The sequence below is a fragment of the Silene latifolia genome, chromosome 9 (genome assembly GCF_048544455.1).
Source record: "Silene latifolia isolate original U9 population chromosome 9, ASM4854445v1, whole genome shotgun sequence".
NCBI lineage: Eukaryota > Viridiplantae > Streptophyta > Magnoliopsida > Caryophyllales > Caryophyllaceae > Silene > Silene latifolia.
The window spans coordinates 203,446,158-203,461,255 of NC_133534.1; the positions used below are offsets into that span (position 1 = coordinate 203,446,158).

At 38.7% G+C, this 15,098-nt stretch overlaps 1 protein-coding gene across 3 annotated transcripts; it reads left to right on the top strand.

Annotated features, from left to right (window-relative positions):
* The first annotated feature begins 981 nt into the window (after positions 1 to 981).
* On the top strand, positions 982 to 14,632 carry LOC141600371 (uncharacterized). 3 transcript variants are annotated; one of them, XR_012524297.1, is made up of 7 exons: positions 982 to 1,405; positions 1,884 to 2,031; positions 4,663 to 4,854; positions 5,768 to 5,896; positions 7,667 to 7,887; positions 12,754 to 12,884; positions 14,293 to 14,632. XR_012524297.1 is itself a non-coding variant. In XM_074420596.1 (7 exons), the coding sequence occupies exons 1-7, from the start codon at positions 1,171 to 1,173 to the stop codon at positions 14,374 to 14,376; spliced, it is 1,089 nt and encodes a 362-aa protein (XP_074276697.1). In that variant the 5' UTR covers positions 982 to 1,170; the 3' UTR covers positions 14,377 to 14,632. The 3 variants fall into 3 exon arrangements, 2 of the variants coding, with proteins under 2 accessions (XP_074276697.1, XP_074276698.1); XM_074420596.1 differs by having other exon boundaries at positions 7,667 to 7,836; XM_074420597.1 differs by lacking the exon at positions 12,754 to 12,884 and having other exon boundaries at positions 7,667 to 7,836.
* Positions 14,633 to 15,098: the final 466 nt, after the last annotated feature.

A 15,098-nucleotide genomic window follows, 5' to 3' on the forward strand; every position in this document is an offset into this window, starting at 1 on the left:
TTGATCAAAATAAAAGTGATTTTATATTTAGATTGATATGTTTGACTTAATAATGAAGTAATTAAACTAAATAATGTTTAAAAACTAAATTTAATGGTAAAAAATTGAAGTAATGTGATAAAGTAACCGAACCCGATAATGACCCGAGCCAAACCCGACTCGACCTGATACATCATTTGACCCGAAATGACCCGATCCAAATCCGACCCGACCCGACCCATAATAACCCGAACCCGATCCAATCCAAAAGGGTTGGCTGACTCAATATGACCCGAACCAGATATGGCCCGACCCGACCCAAACACGACCCGACTGACCCGATTGCGACCTCTACCCATATCACATACCCCACTTGTCCACTTAAATTTACCAAAAGTAGAAAAAAGGAAATAGATAACAATTGACCGGGACGGAGAGAGTAATACAAACTATTTTTCAGCCAATTTACACACTATCCCGCCCATTTCATTGTTAAATGATAGTATTCAACCCGTATTCAGCTTGTGACGAATAATTTTCTACAATGAGAATTTGTGTTATTCCCAATTGCAATTTTACTAATCCCCTCCAGCAGTCAACCATTCCCAAAAGCAATAATAAATGGAGAAAATTGTTGATTACAGCCTTTTATAAACCTCATTTTGAAAATTACAGCCTTATATAATTTTTTTTGAAAATTACATCCAAAATATTACTTTTCTTCTAAAATTGCACCAACTTGAGTTTTCCGGTGAATTTTTATGATGTTTTTATGATGTTTGGGGTGATTAATTGGTTTGTGTTAAGGAGAGGTAAGAAATTTAAGAGCTCTCAAATAATAAAGCAGACATCATAAAAACATCATTAAAAATCACCAAAAACCTCAAGTTGGTGCAATTTTAGAAGAAAAGTAATATTTTGGATGTAATTTTCAAAAAAAATTATATAAGGCTGTAATTTTCAAAATGAGATTTATAAAAGGCTGTAATCAACAATTTTCTCTAATAAATGAGTATATCACGATCTGCAGTCAAACAGTTGGGAATTCCCACATGAAATCAAATCACGCATATAACTAATTAATTTCTTGTATAACAACGTTCTTATCAACAACACCGACTGTCGACGTCGACAACAACAACAACAACCAGAAGAATCAATTGCGAAATCTAAAATTGAATAATAAAACAAATGAGCAAGTACAATAATGGTGAAGTAAAGAATGATGTTAGTAATACTAATGTCAATGTCAATGTCAATGGGGTGATCTTGGGTGTTGATGGTGGTGCTACTTCTACTACTTGTGTATGTATCTCATTCTTTCCTTTCCCATCACCCGATAATCATCATCATCATCTTCTCCCTGACCCTTTGCCCGTCCTCGCCCGTGCTACCTCTGGTTGTTCTAATCATAATAGCGTTGGAGGTAAACTACTTTATGCTCTTACTTTTACTTTAATTTGGGTTTTCTTCACTATCTCCATTCTCACATTTTTCACATTATTACCCTATCAAGCTATCATATTATTAAGTAACAGCAATTCTCCCTTGTGACGGTCACAATTTGCGACGGGCAAATGTGACCACTTTTTGATTAAATGTAACCACTCAAAGTACTGTTTATAAAATGTCACCTATAAAAAACTGTCACATTTTCTCAAAAACTGGTCACATTTGGCCCGTCGCAAATGTGAACAGTGTTTGTGACGGAATAGTACCCGTCACAAGGGAGAATTTGCGATTAAGTAAATATCCAAACACTATATCCATTCTCGCATTTTAAACATTATTAGGCTGTTACCTTACAGTGGCGGAAAATTCGTAATGCGGGAATTCAGTATGCTTTGTAATTCAGTGTGTTCTTGTTTAGTCATGGTTTTAGGTTCATGCTTTTAATCTTTCAGAAGTCGCAGCGAGGGATACCTTAGAGCAGGTCATAGATGAAGCCCTGTCAAAGGCGTGTGCTACTCGAGAGGCTGTTCGAGCTGTTTGCTTGGCGATATCAGGTGTTAATCATCCTAATGACCAGGAGAGAATACTAAATTGGCTAAGGTTTGTTGTTTGTTGTTTGTTCTGATGTCGCAGTAAACTTGCACGTTACATTACCTCTTCTGTATTTGCATTGAGATGTCGATCTTTTTGGATCTGCTCTTTTTGGTCTACTTCTCCCTCCATTCACTTCAATAATTGAATTCGCTACATTTGCTTTTGGACAAAAGTTCTAGGAGATCGTAATTCGTAAATATCTGAGAATAAGGAAGCCCATGCTCATATGTCAGTGTTTTAGAGGGTTATTTATTTACACACTGGAAGTGTACTCAGCTAATTTGAATGTCGAAAAAGAATAATATAGTGAACCTGATAGATAAGAGGAGAGAGAATGTGAGGTTTTAAGAAGTGGGGGAGTGATTTTTTTGGGGACATGGCCTTACAGTAGAATTACTCATCCTTTTTAGCTCTTATGCTTTTACCACAGTTTTGAATAACATAAAGAAATGGGGTTTCTTTTTCAGACAACTACGAACAGAACATAAAAATAAGCTGTTTTCTGCTATGATAGAAAGAGCAGAGAAACACGTTGATTGAGTTAAGTTTTTGATAGGGGTTTCAGGCTGGCTCTATGGAACTTAACTTTTACAGCTGGATTAGTATTATTAGGGCAAGGATTTTCCGCAAAAGTTAAGTGTGCAAGTGGCAAACTTATAAAATAAATCAGTTGGTCTTGCTTCAGACGGACCATTTTGGTCTGAAGCAATAAGACGGTATTTTGTAACCATTTTACAGTCAAATGTGACCACTATTGAAAAACAAGTTACCACAAGTTGGAATACTAACAATACCATTGTGGTTACATTTAACAATAAAATGGTCACATATTGTCTGTCTGAAGCTTCAGACGAAAAGTGGCCGTCTGAACAAGAATTTGTGAAAATAAATAGTAGTAGAAGTTGGATTTTTGGGAAATAGAACAATGATAAACCTTGAATCTTCACCTATAGTGATAGCCGTTTTGCCCTCATATCTTCTCTCATAAAAAGGAGTTTTGACATGAAAACGTGCAAAACGGATCCTTGTAAGCCTGAATCCCCATCTCTTTAACAGATTTATTTCAATTTAAGGCCTTTTACCAGTGCCTTCCACAAACAGATTCATGTGGTTTACGCAAATATAATTATTTCTAAGCCAAAGACTCATTACTATTTGGTTTTTGATTATGATGGAATAAATCAAAATGGCTGACTAAGGTGGCTGCGCTTCTTTCTCTTGTGAAGTAGCGGTCCTTCGACGCAATTTTTACTTTGGGTCATTCGAAAATAACCTCTTTTTGTTGCTAACACAAAGGTAAGGCTGCGTACATCCGACCCCCCCTTACCTCACAATTTGCTGATGCACTGGGATAATGTTGTTTATGTTGCTGCGAGAGACGGTTATTCTTCCCCCTCCCTCTACCCCTGAACAATAAACATGCTTAAAGCTAAGCTTATTTCTTCCTTATTGAGGTGAAAAAGGGCTTCATACTGCCACTCTATTTTATTGTATAATTCATAGATGGGTACATATGATAAATTTTTTTTCCAAATTAATGTAATTCATTTGGAATTCGTGTTTGGCTCATTGCATTCAACTTTTGTAGGATTTGAGAAAGAGATGATATGCTAATCATTTGAACATGTGGAACGTATTAGTGATACCAAACGGTAAAAAATGAGGCTAGTGCTCGCCTTTTTACTCCGTTATCGGTAATATAGTGGATGTTTTGCCCCTTCTATAATCAGGTGTTTAACGTTTTTTAGGGGTGTCAAATATCAACTATAAAGAACTGTTTGCAATTTAAGAACAGATTAATGTTGGCATGATAATTTATTTGTTTGTGCACTGTAGTAAGGATCCATTGTAGCATTTACTACCCAGGGGTTATGTTTCCAAAATGAAACTAGTAGTTATTGGTCTTATAGAGTTTTGTTCCCACAAGTACTGATTTCTTCTGGATTATTGTTTTGACATTTTGTGATTAAATATAACACAGTGAAAATAAGTTGGCGGTTTATTTTGCCGTCTTGAATGCCCGTATGGTTGGGGTGGTTGTCTGGTTGTGGGTCACACGCTTTTCATAGGATGCAGGAGTCCGTAGGTCTTCCTTATGTTAAAAGAATAAAATGATTCTTGCGTTGCATTGTTGGGCACTTGGGCTGTCTGTTGAACTTCAGACTTCTTGATATACTTATCAAGAGATTTCTCGTTTCTAGAGGAATGAGAAGCAGACCGTAAGTTGTGTTTAAGTTCTAAGAGAAGCTTAAATGGAAAGGTTGATGAGCTTGACAGATATCACGCATTAGCCAAAACTTATACAGCAAGTCATAGGTCTTGTGAAGATTTCATTGTTTTAGTGGCTCCTTCTATTGTCCTCGTCTGAGTCCTTTATACACATTAGTCAATTTTGAGGAATTAGTGCGCAGGTAGAGCCAATTACTTCACATCTTGAACTATGACAAACTGTGTTTCAAAGAGAAGCTGGCAAACTGTGTTTCAAAGCGTTCTGTACAAAAAGATCAATGAAAAAGCATCTTGTGGATTTTAGCTCTTTTGTTTTGACTGACATGTGGCCTTTGGTAATCATTTTACTTTGTTGGATTTGTGCGGATTCATTTTTACCATGTCATATTTTTGCTGTACATTGTGCAGGAAATTGTTCAGCGGGGTCGTGCAACTATATGTATATAATGATGCTGTTGCTGCATTGGCAAGTGGCACCATGGGAAAGCTTCATGGCTGTGTTTTGATTTCTGGAACAGGAAGCATTTCTTATGGAATTAGAGAAGATGGAAAGGAAGCACGTGCCGGTGGTGGTGGACCAGTTCTTGGTGACTGGGGAAGGTTGGTTTCCTCTTTGGTGATGAACTTGTTCATCCTCATTATGGGTACAGTTCTGGAGGCTTGACGAAATATTTATTCCATGTACGTATGACCTCCTACCCGGCCATAGGAGGGCGACTTTGGGTAATGGGGTTTATTAACATTTTTCATGGGTCTCCTTTAATTCATATTCTACCTAAAGAAGTACGGGAGGAGAGGGTTACCTAATGTAGCCTTCACTACTGTAAAGAGCAGCCCGGTGCACGATGGCATCCCCGCTAGGCGAGGGTCCAGGGAAGGGTCCCACCACAAGGGCGTAATTGGGGCAAGCCTTCCCTTGCCATTTTGGCAAGAGGCCACTCCAAGGACTTGAACCCGTGACCTCATGGTCACAAAGCAACACCTAACCGGTGCGCCAAGGCTCCCCTTCGTAGCCTTCACTACTGTAACCAAAAAAAATGTAGCCTTCACTACTCTAACAGTCTAACCTAGCATTTTCTGGCAAAAATATTAAAGATATGGATTCTGCACTTCTGCCTGCCATACAAATTAATCGACGATCTAGAATAACAAAGATTTTCTCCCCTTATGTAATTATGTTTTCACTTCTACTGCTCAACCGTTCAATAAATATGTGCGTTTTGGGTATGGACTGAGAAACCAAACATTAGGGGCATGCATCTGTGAGATAGAAGGCAACTTGCTAAATTTCTTATCAATTCCTTATCCTCTGAATGCTAACGCTCTTTAGGCAGTGTATTTTCTTTAACTTTCGTAATACTATTGCTGCTGAATGCTGATGATACTCTCTTGTTATATATCTTTCTAAGATGTTTCAGTTTCCTTCTTTATAGATCTTGAAGCTACAAATATGGGCAAATACTTAGAAATGCTGTGATGACCATATATGACAATCATATGTTTTGATATGCAGTGGCTATGGAATTGCTGCTCAAGCTTTGACAGCTGTTCTCAAGGCACAGGATGGTCGTGGGCCGAAGACTACACTTACTCATAGTATCTTGCACACCATTGGCCTCTCTTCTCCTGATGAACTTATTGGGTATCTCTCTTCTAACCCAGATTTGACCGGTTGTTCTGACCACCTTTCTCAGCTCTTACAATTGTGAATAACAATAACATTATCCCAAATGCCTCAATGGCTCCCGCAAATTGCGGGGTAAGAGGGGGTCGGGTGTATACAGCCTTACCCTTGTGTTCGCAACACAAAGAAGCTGTTTCCATTTCCAATGAAGCCAAAGACTCATTACTCTTTGGTTCTAGACTATAATGGAATAAATTAAAATGGCCACTAAAGTGGCTGCACTCCTTTCTATTTGTCAGCTTTTACAATTGTGAATGCATGTTGTTTTATAATGGTATTCTAAGGTGCCTGAAAGAATGCCAGTGGGGGAGTAAAATGAAACTAATGAATCCTCATGGAATGTTATCCCATCATAATTGAATAAATGACTACAAAAATCCCTAAAAATAATAATTTGTTAACTAGTCATTGGAAAAATATATTTGAAATATATTTTATGTTCGCTCAGTAGAAGTGAGTACCTAACACTCTTAAGGTCTCTGGCAATTTTCAATGCGCCAATTGCCTTAGATAACTAGTCATCGAGTTAGTAAATCATTTTCACCCCAAATTTAATCAAAGATGCCTATTTCTGTTGTGCAACTGTAACTAGGATACCAGCAATAGCACCAGTTGCTTTGGCTCACCAAGAAGTTAGTAAGTCAATCCTACACCAAATTTAATCTCAAGAATGTCCACTTGTTAAAAGAGTGTGAAAATAATGGTCCAACCAGACTACCAGAGACATCTAATTAAGAGCTAACAAATTTTCATAATTGCTTTTCAGCTTTTGTACTGCCCAAGTCTCAAATTTTGATGCTTAGAAATTCTACTTTTGGACCAGCATACAACCACAGTTATTCACAAATTCAAATCAAGCTCAATAAATTCTGAGCAACATCACAACGGAGGAATAAATGCTTCCATGTCTCTAATTTTCGATCATATACACATATCTTGACAAAGCGTTACTGGGTCTGTACTAGTGAAGATTGTTATATGTTTTATCTATGTAGTACCATAGTATATAAGCCCCTTTGAATGGAACATTGGATTTCCAAATTCCTACAATTAAATCTTTAATTACTGTCTTTCCTTTGACCTCATTATCAGTTGATGCATACTACATGTCGAGCAATTTCTAGTAAAAGAAAGCCCAAGTGCTCGGTCAATATATGTCACAAGACCCTTAGGGTCATATATAGCACTACCGAAACTTTTATTATTCCCTAATATAGTAAGGGTGTTACTATTTGAGCTCACTGGTACGTGATTTGGAAGCCACTGTCTTTTGATTCCTAGATTAATTTCTTTTGATTAGTTTTACATTGACCACCTTTCTGAAGAATATTTATTGTTGGAGCTGTAGTGGGAGATATGAGGAGATGGTTTGCTATTAATAAGCTCATTGCCTTCATACACATGCAAATAGTAATGCGTCATATGAAGATATATGTGTTCTATATCTGTCGTTGATCTTCCCAGGATCATGAGATAATGTTCAGTGTGTACCCTTGAAGTAGTTTTCAGTATTCAACTTTGTGAATCTAAGGATTTTGCCTCTATGCCAAGGTTGTACCTTGTCTTTTCATAAAGAAAAGAAGGGATTCATAGATAACTGCAGTTTGCTCTGGATTTTAAAGATGATTGGTTGTCCATGGATATGTATATTGAATCTCAGTTAATGTTGGCGGAACTGTGGTCTTCATTTTACATTTGAGTTTCGTTTTCTTTCTTATTGGGCTTTAGGTGGACATATGCAGATCCATCATGGGCCCGCATTGCAGCACTCGTTCCAGCTGTGGTTTCTTGTGCTGAAGTTGGCGATGAGATTGCTAATAAGATTTTACTAGAAGCAGTTGAGGAATTGGCTGCCTGTGTCAAATCAGTTGTCCAGAGACTTCATTTGTGCGGCGAAGGTATGGCACAAGCAGTGTCTTGTTCAACGCAAAAAGATGTTACCTACTAAGGTCTTCGCCTATTGCTTATATCGTTTTCTTCGTTTTTAGACAAATGCTCTGTCAATGACTAATGGGTTCTTCAGAAACATGCTTATTTACATTTTGACCGGTAAAATTCCATATAATGGCAGATTTAAATAGGGCTAAGGTTGTTGAAATAGTGACAGACTTGGCAAATTATACATTTGCTCTTGTTCATTTTGATGCCTAATTATTTCCTTGTGACCCAGAAATGGCTGATGACATTTTCTTTCATCAGTATCTGTCCATGTGAAATTTGTTGCAGTTGAATTGTTGCATTAGACCACAAATCTTTTTGTTTTAGCAACCATATTAAGTAGTTGTAAACTTGTTATAGACATGCATTTATGTTTGTTGGGCAACATGCTACATGCATTGCCTTAGTTTGAAAAGGCGCGCCTTGGATGAGGCACCATCCGAAACGCCTCGGTGCACTTTACGTGCGCCTTTTGGACAAGGCTCACTAAGCAAGGTTCATTAGCACGTCTAAATCTTTAGATATGCCTTTTCTTTGCACCATTATTCCTAAACTTTACTCCTTTAGATATTAGTCAACTTGAAAACTCCTAAAAGGAGTATTGTTGCCCAAAATTTTATTTCGGAAATAAAATAAAGCTAAAAAAATAAGGCGCCTCGTGTCTAAAAGGCGCTTGCCTTCGCCTTGCACCTTGCGCCTCATCGCTTCAGCCCCTTATCGCCTCGGTGCGCCTTGCGCCTCTTCAAACTAAGATGCATTCTGTATTTCTGTTTGTCTTTTGGTGTTGCAGGGGGAAAAAACTGTTTTTCATAAAATGAGGTGTGAGAAAGGTTTAATTATTCGTCTCTTTTTATTTACTTGTCCATTTTTTTTAAAAAAAATTTCTTGTTAAGGTAGTCGTAAGGGCAGTTTCAACGCAGACAGCATTTCTGTCTCTGTTGGTGTTGCAGGGAAAAAAAATTGTTTTCAGAAAATGAGGTGTGAGAAATGTTAAATTATTAGTCTCTTTTTATTTGCTTTTGCAGTTGTGATTATTTTTTACAACTTTTTTTGGTGTTAAGGTAGTCGTGAGGGCATATTCAATGAGGACGGGTTGTGGGTGGTGACAGGTTATGCGGTTTCTAACCTTAGTACTCAGGAGTTACCAGTGTACCACCCCTCATTGACTTTGTGAAACCATAAAAGAGTCCTGGACTTAATATTTCTGACATGATTTGTATTTGATGAAGTTTCATTTTCATTGTTGTTGGTACAAGAGGTTGTTTCACGATGAAATGAAAATTGCATCGAGATTCGAGAATTGAATCAAGTGACTGCTACTTCACAACAAGAAGAAGTGCAACTAATTTTGCTTTATTCAGTATAATTCATTGATAAAGATTACATTGATGATGTGGTAGAGGTATCGAGAAAGGGTGATAGGATTATGAGTATTAAGCTTGTAGTCGGGGATGAGGTGGTGACGGTTATAAGTGCTTACGCACCCCAAGTAGGTTTGGATGCTTCTTTTCGACGAGCCTTCTGGGAAGATTTGGAAGAGGTGGTAGAACGTGTCCCTATTGGAGAGAAATTGATCATTGGTGGTGACCTCAATGGGCATGTGGGTACTAGTCGAGTTGGCTTTGAGAACATTCATGGGGGTTTTGGGTTCGGGGAGAGAAATGAAGCAGGAAGTGACATATTGGATTTTGCTTTGGCATATGACTTGGGTATAATGAACACTTGGTTCGAGAAAAGACATTCTCATTTGGTGACTTATAGAAGTGGAGGTAATGCTAGTCAAATTGACTTCCTTTTGGTAAGGAATGTGTGGAGGAAAGAGTACACCGATTGCAAGGTCATACCCGGGGAAAGTGCCGCAACACAACATAGACTAGTGGTTCTTGATTTTCGAGGTAAGAGAGACTTGAGGAAGAGAAAGATAATCGGTGAGGCACGGATCAAGTGGTGGAAGCTACAAGGGGGAAACCAACAAGCGTTTTTGGATAAGGTTGGAAGTAGCGATATTTGGTCGGATTGTGAGGAGAAAGATATTGATGCAACGTGGGATAAATTGGAGCATGTTGTAAAGGAGTTGGCGAGGGAGGTATTAGGGGAATCTAAAGGGAATAGACCATCAAGTAAGGACACATCTTGGTGGAACGATGTGGTGAGACAAGCGATAAAGACTAAACGTGAATGCTATAAGGTTTTGGGAAATGCGGGAGTGATGAGAACTTTGAAAAGTACAAGGAAGCTAGACGAGCCGCTAAAAAGGCCGTACGGGATGCGAGGGCAAAAGTTAACCAAGAAGTGTATGCCAGGTTGGACACGAGAGAAGGAGAGAAGGATATCTATAAACGTGCTCGCATAAGAGACCGAAGGACGAGAGATATTGGGAGAGTTAGGTGTGTGAAAGATATGGACGACAAGGTTCTGGTTCGGGATAACGAGATAAAGGCTAGATGGAGTTCTTACTTTGATAATTTATTCAATGGACATCGGGAACAAGGTTTTGGGGATGTAGAGGTAACACCAAACATGGTTAACCGGGAATTTGTGCGTAGAATACAAAAGAGTGAAGTTAGAAAGGCGTTAAGGAAGATGGGGTCAAAGAAAGCGAGAGGGATGGGATGGTATACCCATAGAAGTTTGGAGGTGCTTCGGGGGAGAGGGGATTGAATGGGTAACCATGCTCTTCAACAAGATTTGGAGGAGCAACAAGATGCCATCGGCTTGGAGGAAAAGCACTCTTGTCCCTTTGTACAAGAACAAAGGTGATGTCCAAGAGTGTTCCAATTATCGGGAAATTAAACTTATGAGTCATACAATGAAGTTATGGGAGCGGGTAATCGAGCAAAGGCTTAGGAGATATGTAGACATCTCGGAAAACCAATTTGGATTTATGCCCGGGAGATCGACTATGGATGCGATTTTTATCATGAGACAGTTGATGGAATACCATCGGGACAAGAAGAAGGATTTGCATATGGTTTTTATTGACTTGGAAAAGGCATATGATAGGGTACCAAGAGAAGTACTTTGGTGGGCTTTGGCGAGAAAGGGTGTGTCGCGAAAATATATTGACCTCATAAAGGACATGTATGGGGGGGCTAGTGCAAGTGTTCGCACTAATGTTGGGAGAACGGAAGAATTTCCTATTACCATCGGGGTGCATCAAGGTTCCGCACTTAGTCCTTTTCTCTTTGCTATAGTTATGGATGAGTTGACGGGGGATATTCGGGACGACATCCCTTGGTGTATGATGTTTCTTGACGATATTGTGTTGATTGATGAGACAAAAGAGGGGTGGAGAGAAAGTTGGAATTGTGGAGGCAGACTTTAGAGACTCGTGGGTTCAGCCGAGCGGGAGTAAGACCGAGTATTTGAGGTGTCAGTTCACTAAGGTGGCGGGGTTGAGATCGACAGAGGCGGGGAGTATTATTTTTGATGGGAATGTTGTTGAGGGTTCGGATTTCTTCGGATATCTAGGATCTATTATTCAAAAAGATGGGGAGTTAGACGGAGATGTGGCTCGCAGAATTAAAGCGGGATGGTTGAAATGGAAGAGTGCTTCGGGGTTTCTATGCGATAAAGATATGCCCCAAAGATTAAAGGGAAAATTTTATCGCACGGCAATTAGGCTCCTTCTACTTTACGACTCCGAGTGTTGGGCCGTGAAACATTGTCACATTCAAAAGATGAGTGTGGCGGAGATGCGCATGTTGAGGTGGATGTGCGGACATACAAGGAAAGATCGGTTAAGGAATGAGGTGATTAGGGAAAAGGTTAAAGTGGCGCCAATAGAGGACAAGATGATGGAAAACCGACTAAGATGGTTTGGCCATGTGAGAAGGAGACCTATGGACGCACCTTTTGTTAGGAGGCGGAGACTTGGAGAACGAGAAAAAAGGTCCCTAGAGGCGAGAGGAAGACCGAGACAGACATGGTTGAGAGTGATAGAGCATGATATGAGAGTTCTGGGGCTTGAGGAGAGTATGGTGACGGAGAGGGCACAATGGAGGAAAGGATACATGTGGTTTTTTAGTATTTGATGTTTTTTTGATGATTTAGTGCTTTTATTTATTTATTTAATTTAAAGAAATTAATTTATTTATTTTTCTCCCCTTTATTACACACTTTTTCAACAACCACTTTCTTATAGATTTTACCTGGTTCATTCCGGATCCTTAACTCTATTTCGGTTTTTAAAAATCGTTCTAATCTTTTCTCTCGATTTAAATTTTAAGTTTTTATAAAAGAAAGACGGAATCCGATTTTAAAACCCCTAAGTTCACCTTGACTTTCCATTACATTTTCGTTCTCCCTTTTGTTTTTTATCTTCCCTTTTTTATTCGCATTTTGAGGCGTGCGTGCACCCATGGACGGTTCGAAAGGATGATTCATGTCAGCCGACCCCAAATCATTTTGGGATTAAGGCTCTGATGTTGTTGTTGTTGTCAGTATAATTCATAACCAAAGAATAATGTGTGTTTTCTTTCATTGAAAATGGAAATTATACTGACAGTTCCAGTATGACAAGAAATGGAGTCAGAAAGTCCAACTGAATCCGACTTGTGTTATTTATATTGTTTTAATTAACCCACATGCCCAACTTATCTTGTTTTAAATTTTTAATAATTAGATTTTTAAAATTTGTGCCAAAACAATGTGGCAAATCACTATGAATTTGTCAAATTAGGAAATGTGGAAAATCATTGTGAGTAGAATGGAGTAGTAGGTGGTGTTTATACTGTTATTAATAGTGTGTGGAAAAGAAAATCAAATTAGTTTGCTTGCCTCTGCTCAATTTAAATATTGAAGATTTCTGAAGTCTGAACTGTGCATAAGAATTAAAAGATATCGGTCACAAAGGGGGTGCAATGTTCTTCATGCAGATAAAAGCGGGCCTTTCCCAGTTGTTTTGGTTGGTGGTGTTCTGGAAGCCAATAAGAAGTGGGATATATCAAAAGAAATAATTGGCTGCATCAAACGAGATTTCCCCGGTGCCTATCCTATTAGACCAAAGGTTCGATACTTGATTATTTGTACTCTATAAATTCCTTTTCTCTAACTTGCATAGTTCCTTGTCTTGTGCATTCGACTATATAATGCCCTCATCTTTCACTGGTGCTCCTCAACCTGGCAATGCACATGATCAATCCTTGGGCACAGACACATCCTGGAAACATGGACACTTTTGATCAAATTAATTTGGAACATAAGATATAGTAATATTAGTGTAGGCATGCAACACAACTCATTTTGTGGCACAATGGTAGCAGCTTCTCGCTTTGGCTGTGAGAGGTTCTATCTTCCAACCTTACCTACTTGCTTTTGGACATTAAATTTCAGCATGTGGAATAAGCACTCTGGCCAGAAGTCGAGCCTGTAATATATCCGTTTATGGAAGCAGTTCGATTCATGATTCGTGATTTGATTCGATTTAAAAAACTAGGGTCATCCAACTGTGCAAAAGTGCCCCCCTCCCCTCCTATTGTATCCGAAACAACCACTATTAGTGAAAACACAGATAGTTTGTGTAAGGTGTGACCCACACATTTGCTGATGAGCAAATATAAATTCTCCCCCTATGTCGTGTAAGGTGACCTGGAACCCCTCCTATTGTATCTTCTCTATGCTGGAAGGACTTGAATTTGGATTATAAAAGGGAAAATGGATCCCTTACATCAAGCCTAATTTCCTAACGAGAACATGGAAATTCTCCCCCTCCCTTTTCTCCCCCACTGAAATCCCCCTCTCCCCCTCCCACCTCCCTATTCCTCCAATCCCGCCATCCAAAGTCCAAACAAGGTGCAAGTTATTGGATATAAACTGATCTTACTGTGATCTTTATAATGAAGAAAGCACAAATTCTATCTACTATGTTGTCTGAGATATAATCTTAGTACTCAATAGTTCTACTTTTCTTGCAATCTAAACAAGCAATAACTGAGAAAATTTATGCCACCAGGCCTGTAAGGCGCTTGTTCTCAGCTTGACTGGATGGGGTTGTGTTACTTCGATGCTCAACTTTTGTTGTGTCATAATGACCCTCGTTTCGACACAGCATGACAATTGGACGCTTCATTTCAGGCTTGAAACATGAATTTTAGAACCTGTATGTATACTACGTACTTCCGACCTTCCAGCTAAACCTACTGTTCAGAGGCGCCATCATTTACATCTTACATGTATTTGTTATCGCGTCAAGCTAGATTTGTTTTTTCCCCATATAGACGGACGACTTGAAAACATATGAACATAGATTCATCCTGTGAATTTCTCAAGGATAAATAAATACGTCTCTTTTCTTTTATATAAGAGCACATCATTTAGATAGCGAGCGTTATTGACCTATGTGTTTTTATGTCATACGTTATGCAAGCCCTATCTCTTATTTATCTCTTAAAAACATTTTTTTACGGATTTAACAGGTTGAACCAGCAGTTGGGGCGGCTTTGTTGGCCTGTAATCTCTTAGCTCGTGACTCATCAAAAGCAAATGGTGTAAGTTCCTAACAGATGTCTTGCTCAAGAGGTAAATCTTGCTCAAGAAGTAGTAACTGTATAGCTCACGGTGGTCGGAAATGTATTTGAATGTGTTAAGGTGATTATATTGTCTATGATTTCTTTTATTTTCTACAGAATCCCACAATCACTTGTAAAGAAATTGGCGTTTTCTGTCATGTCGCAAAATGTAACCTTACGAAATGATAATTTTAATGATTTTATTCATTTTGAAACAACCGGTTGACCGTTTTATCGGTTAGTAAAATTCCGAACTATTATTGAACCTCTTTAGTCGTTTTTAGTTCCCCAAACAGGTTGACCAGTTGGCTTATCAATTATACTATATACTATACTAAGCCTTTTAAGGGAGAAAGTTGCTCAACTTTTTCCAAGTTGAAAAGTTGCAAAACCTTATCCAAATCACTTGGGTACTTCCGAATCTCTTATACAAGAAAATCCTTTAAAATAACATGGGTATTTCGGACAGCTTTTATAATTCTCCAGCAGGGAAGAAGTTTATGACCAATAGACTAAATAAATAATTGAGTGCCGGTGACAGAGGTCGGCGCATGGTAGCAGAGAGACAAATAAAAAATACGGAAATTTTTCACGGTAGCCCTTTGTAACACCCCCTCTTAGGGGGTGTTTGGTTCGCGCGTGGGTATGGGTTTGGAATCAGGAATCATACCCGGGTGGTATGGGTTTGGAACTTGATTCCCCATACCATGTGT

Coding starts and splice junctions, on each gene's coding strand:
- LOC141600371 (XM_074420596.1), top strand. CDS start 1,171: ATGAGCAAGTACAATAATGGTGAAGTAAAGAATGATGTTAGTAATACT. Junction 4,855..5,767: donor GTTCTTGGTGACTGGGGAAG/GTTGGTTTCCTC, acceptor TTTGATATGCAG/TGGCTATGGAATTGCTGCTC. Junction 12,885..14,292: donor CCTATCCTATTAGACCAAAG/GTTCGATACTTG, acceptor CGGATTTAACAG/GTTGAACCAGCAGTTGGGGC.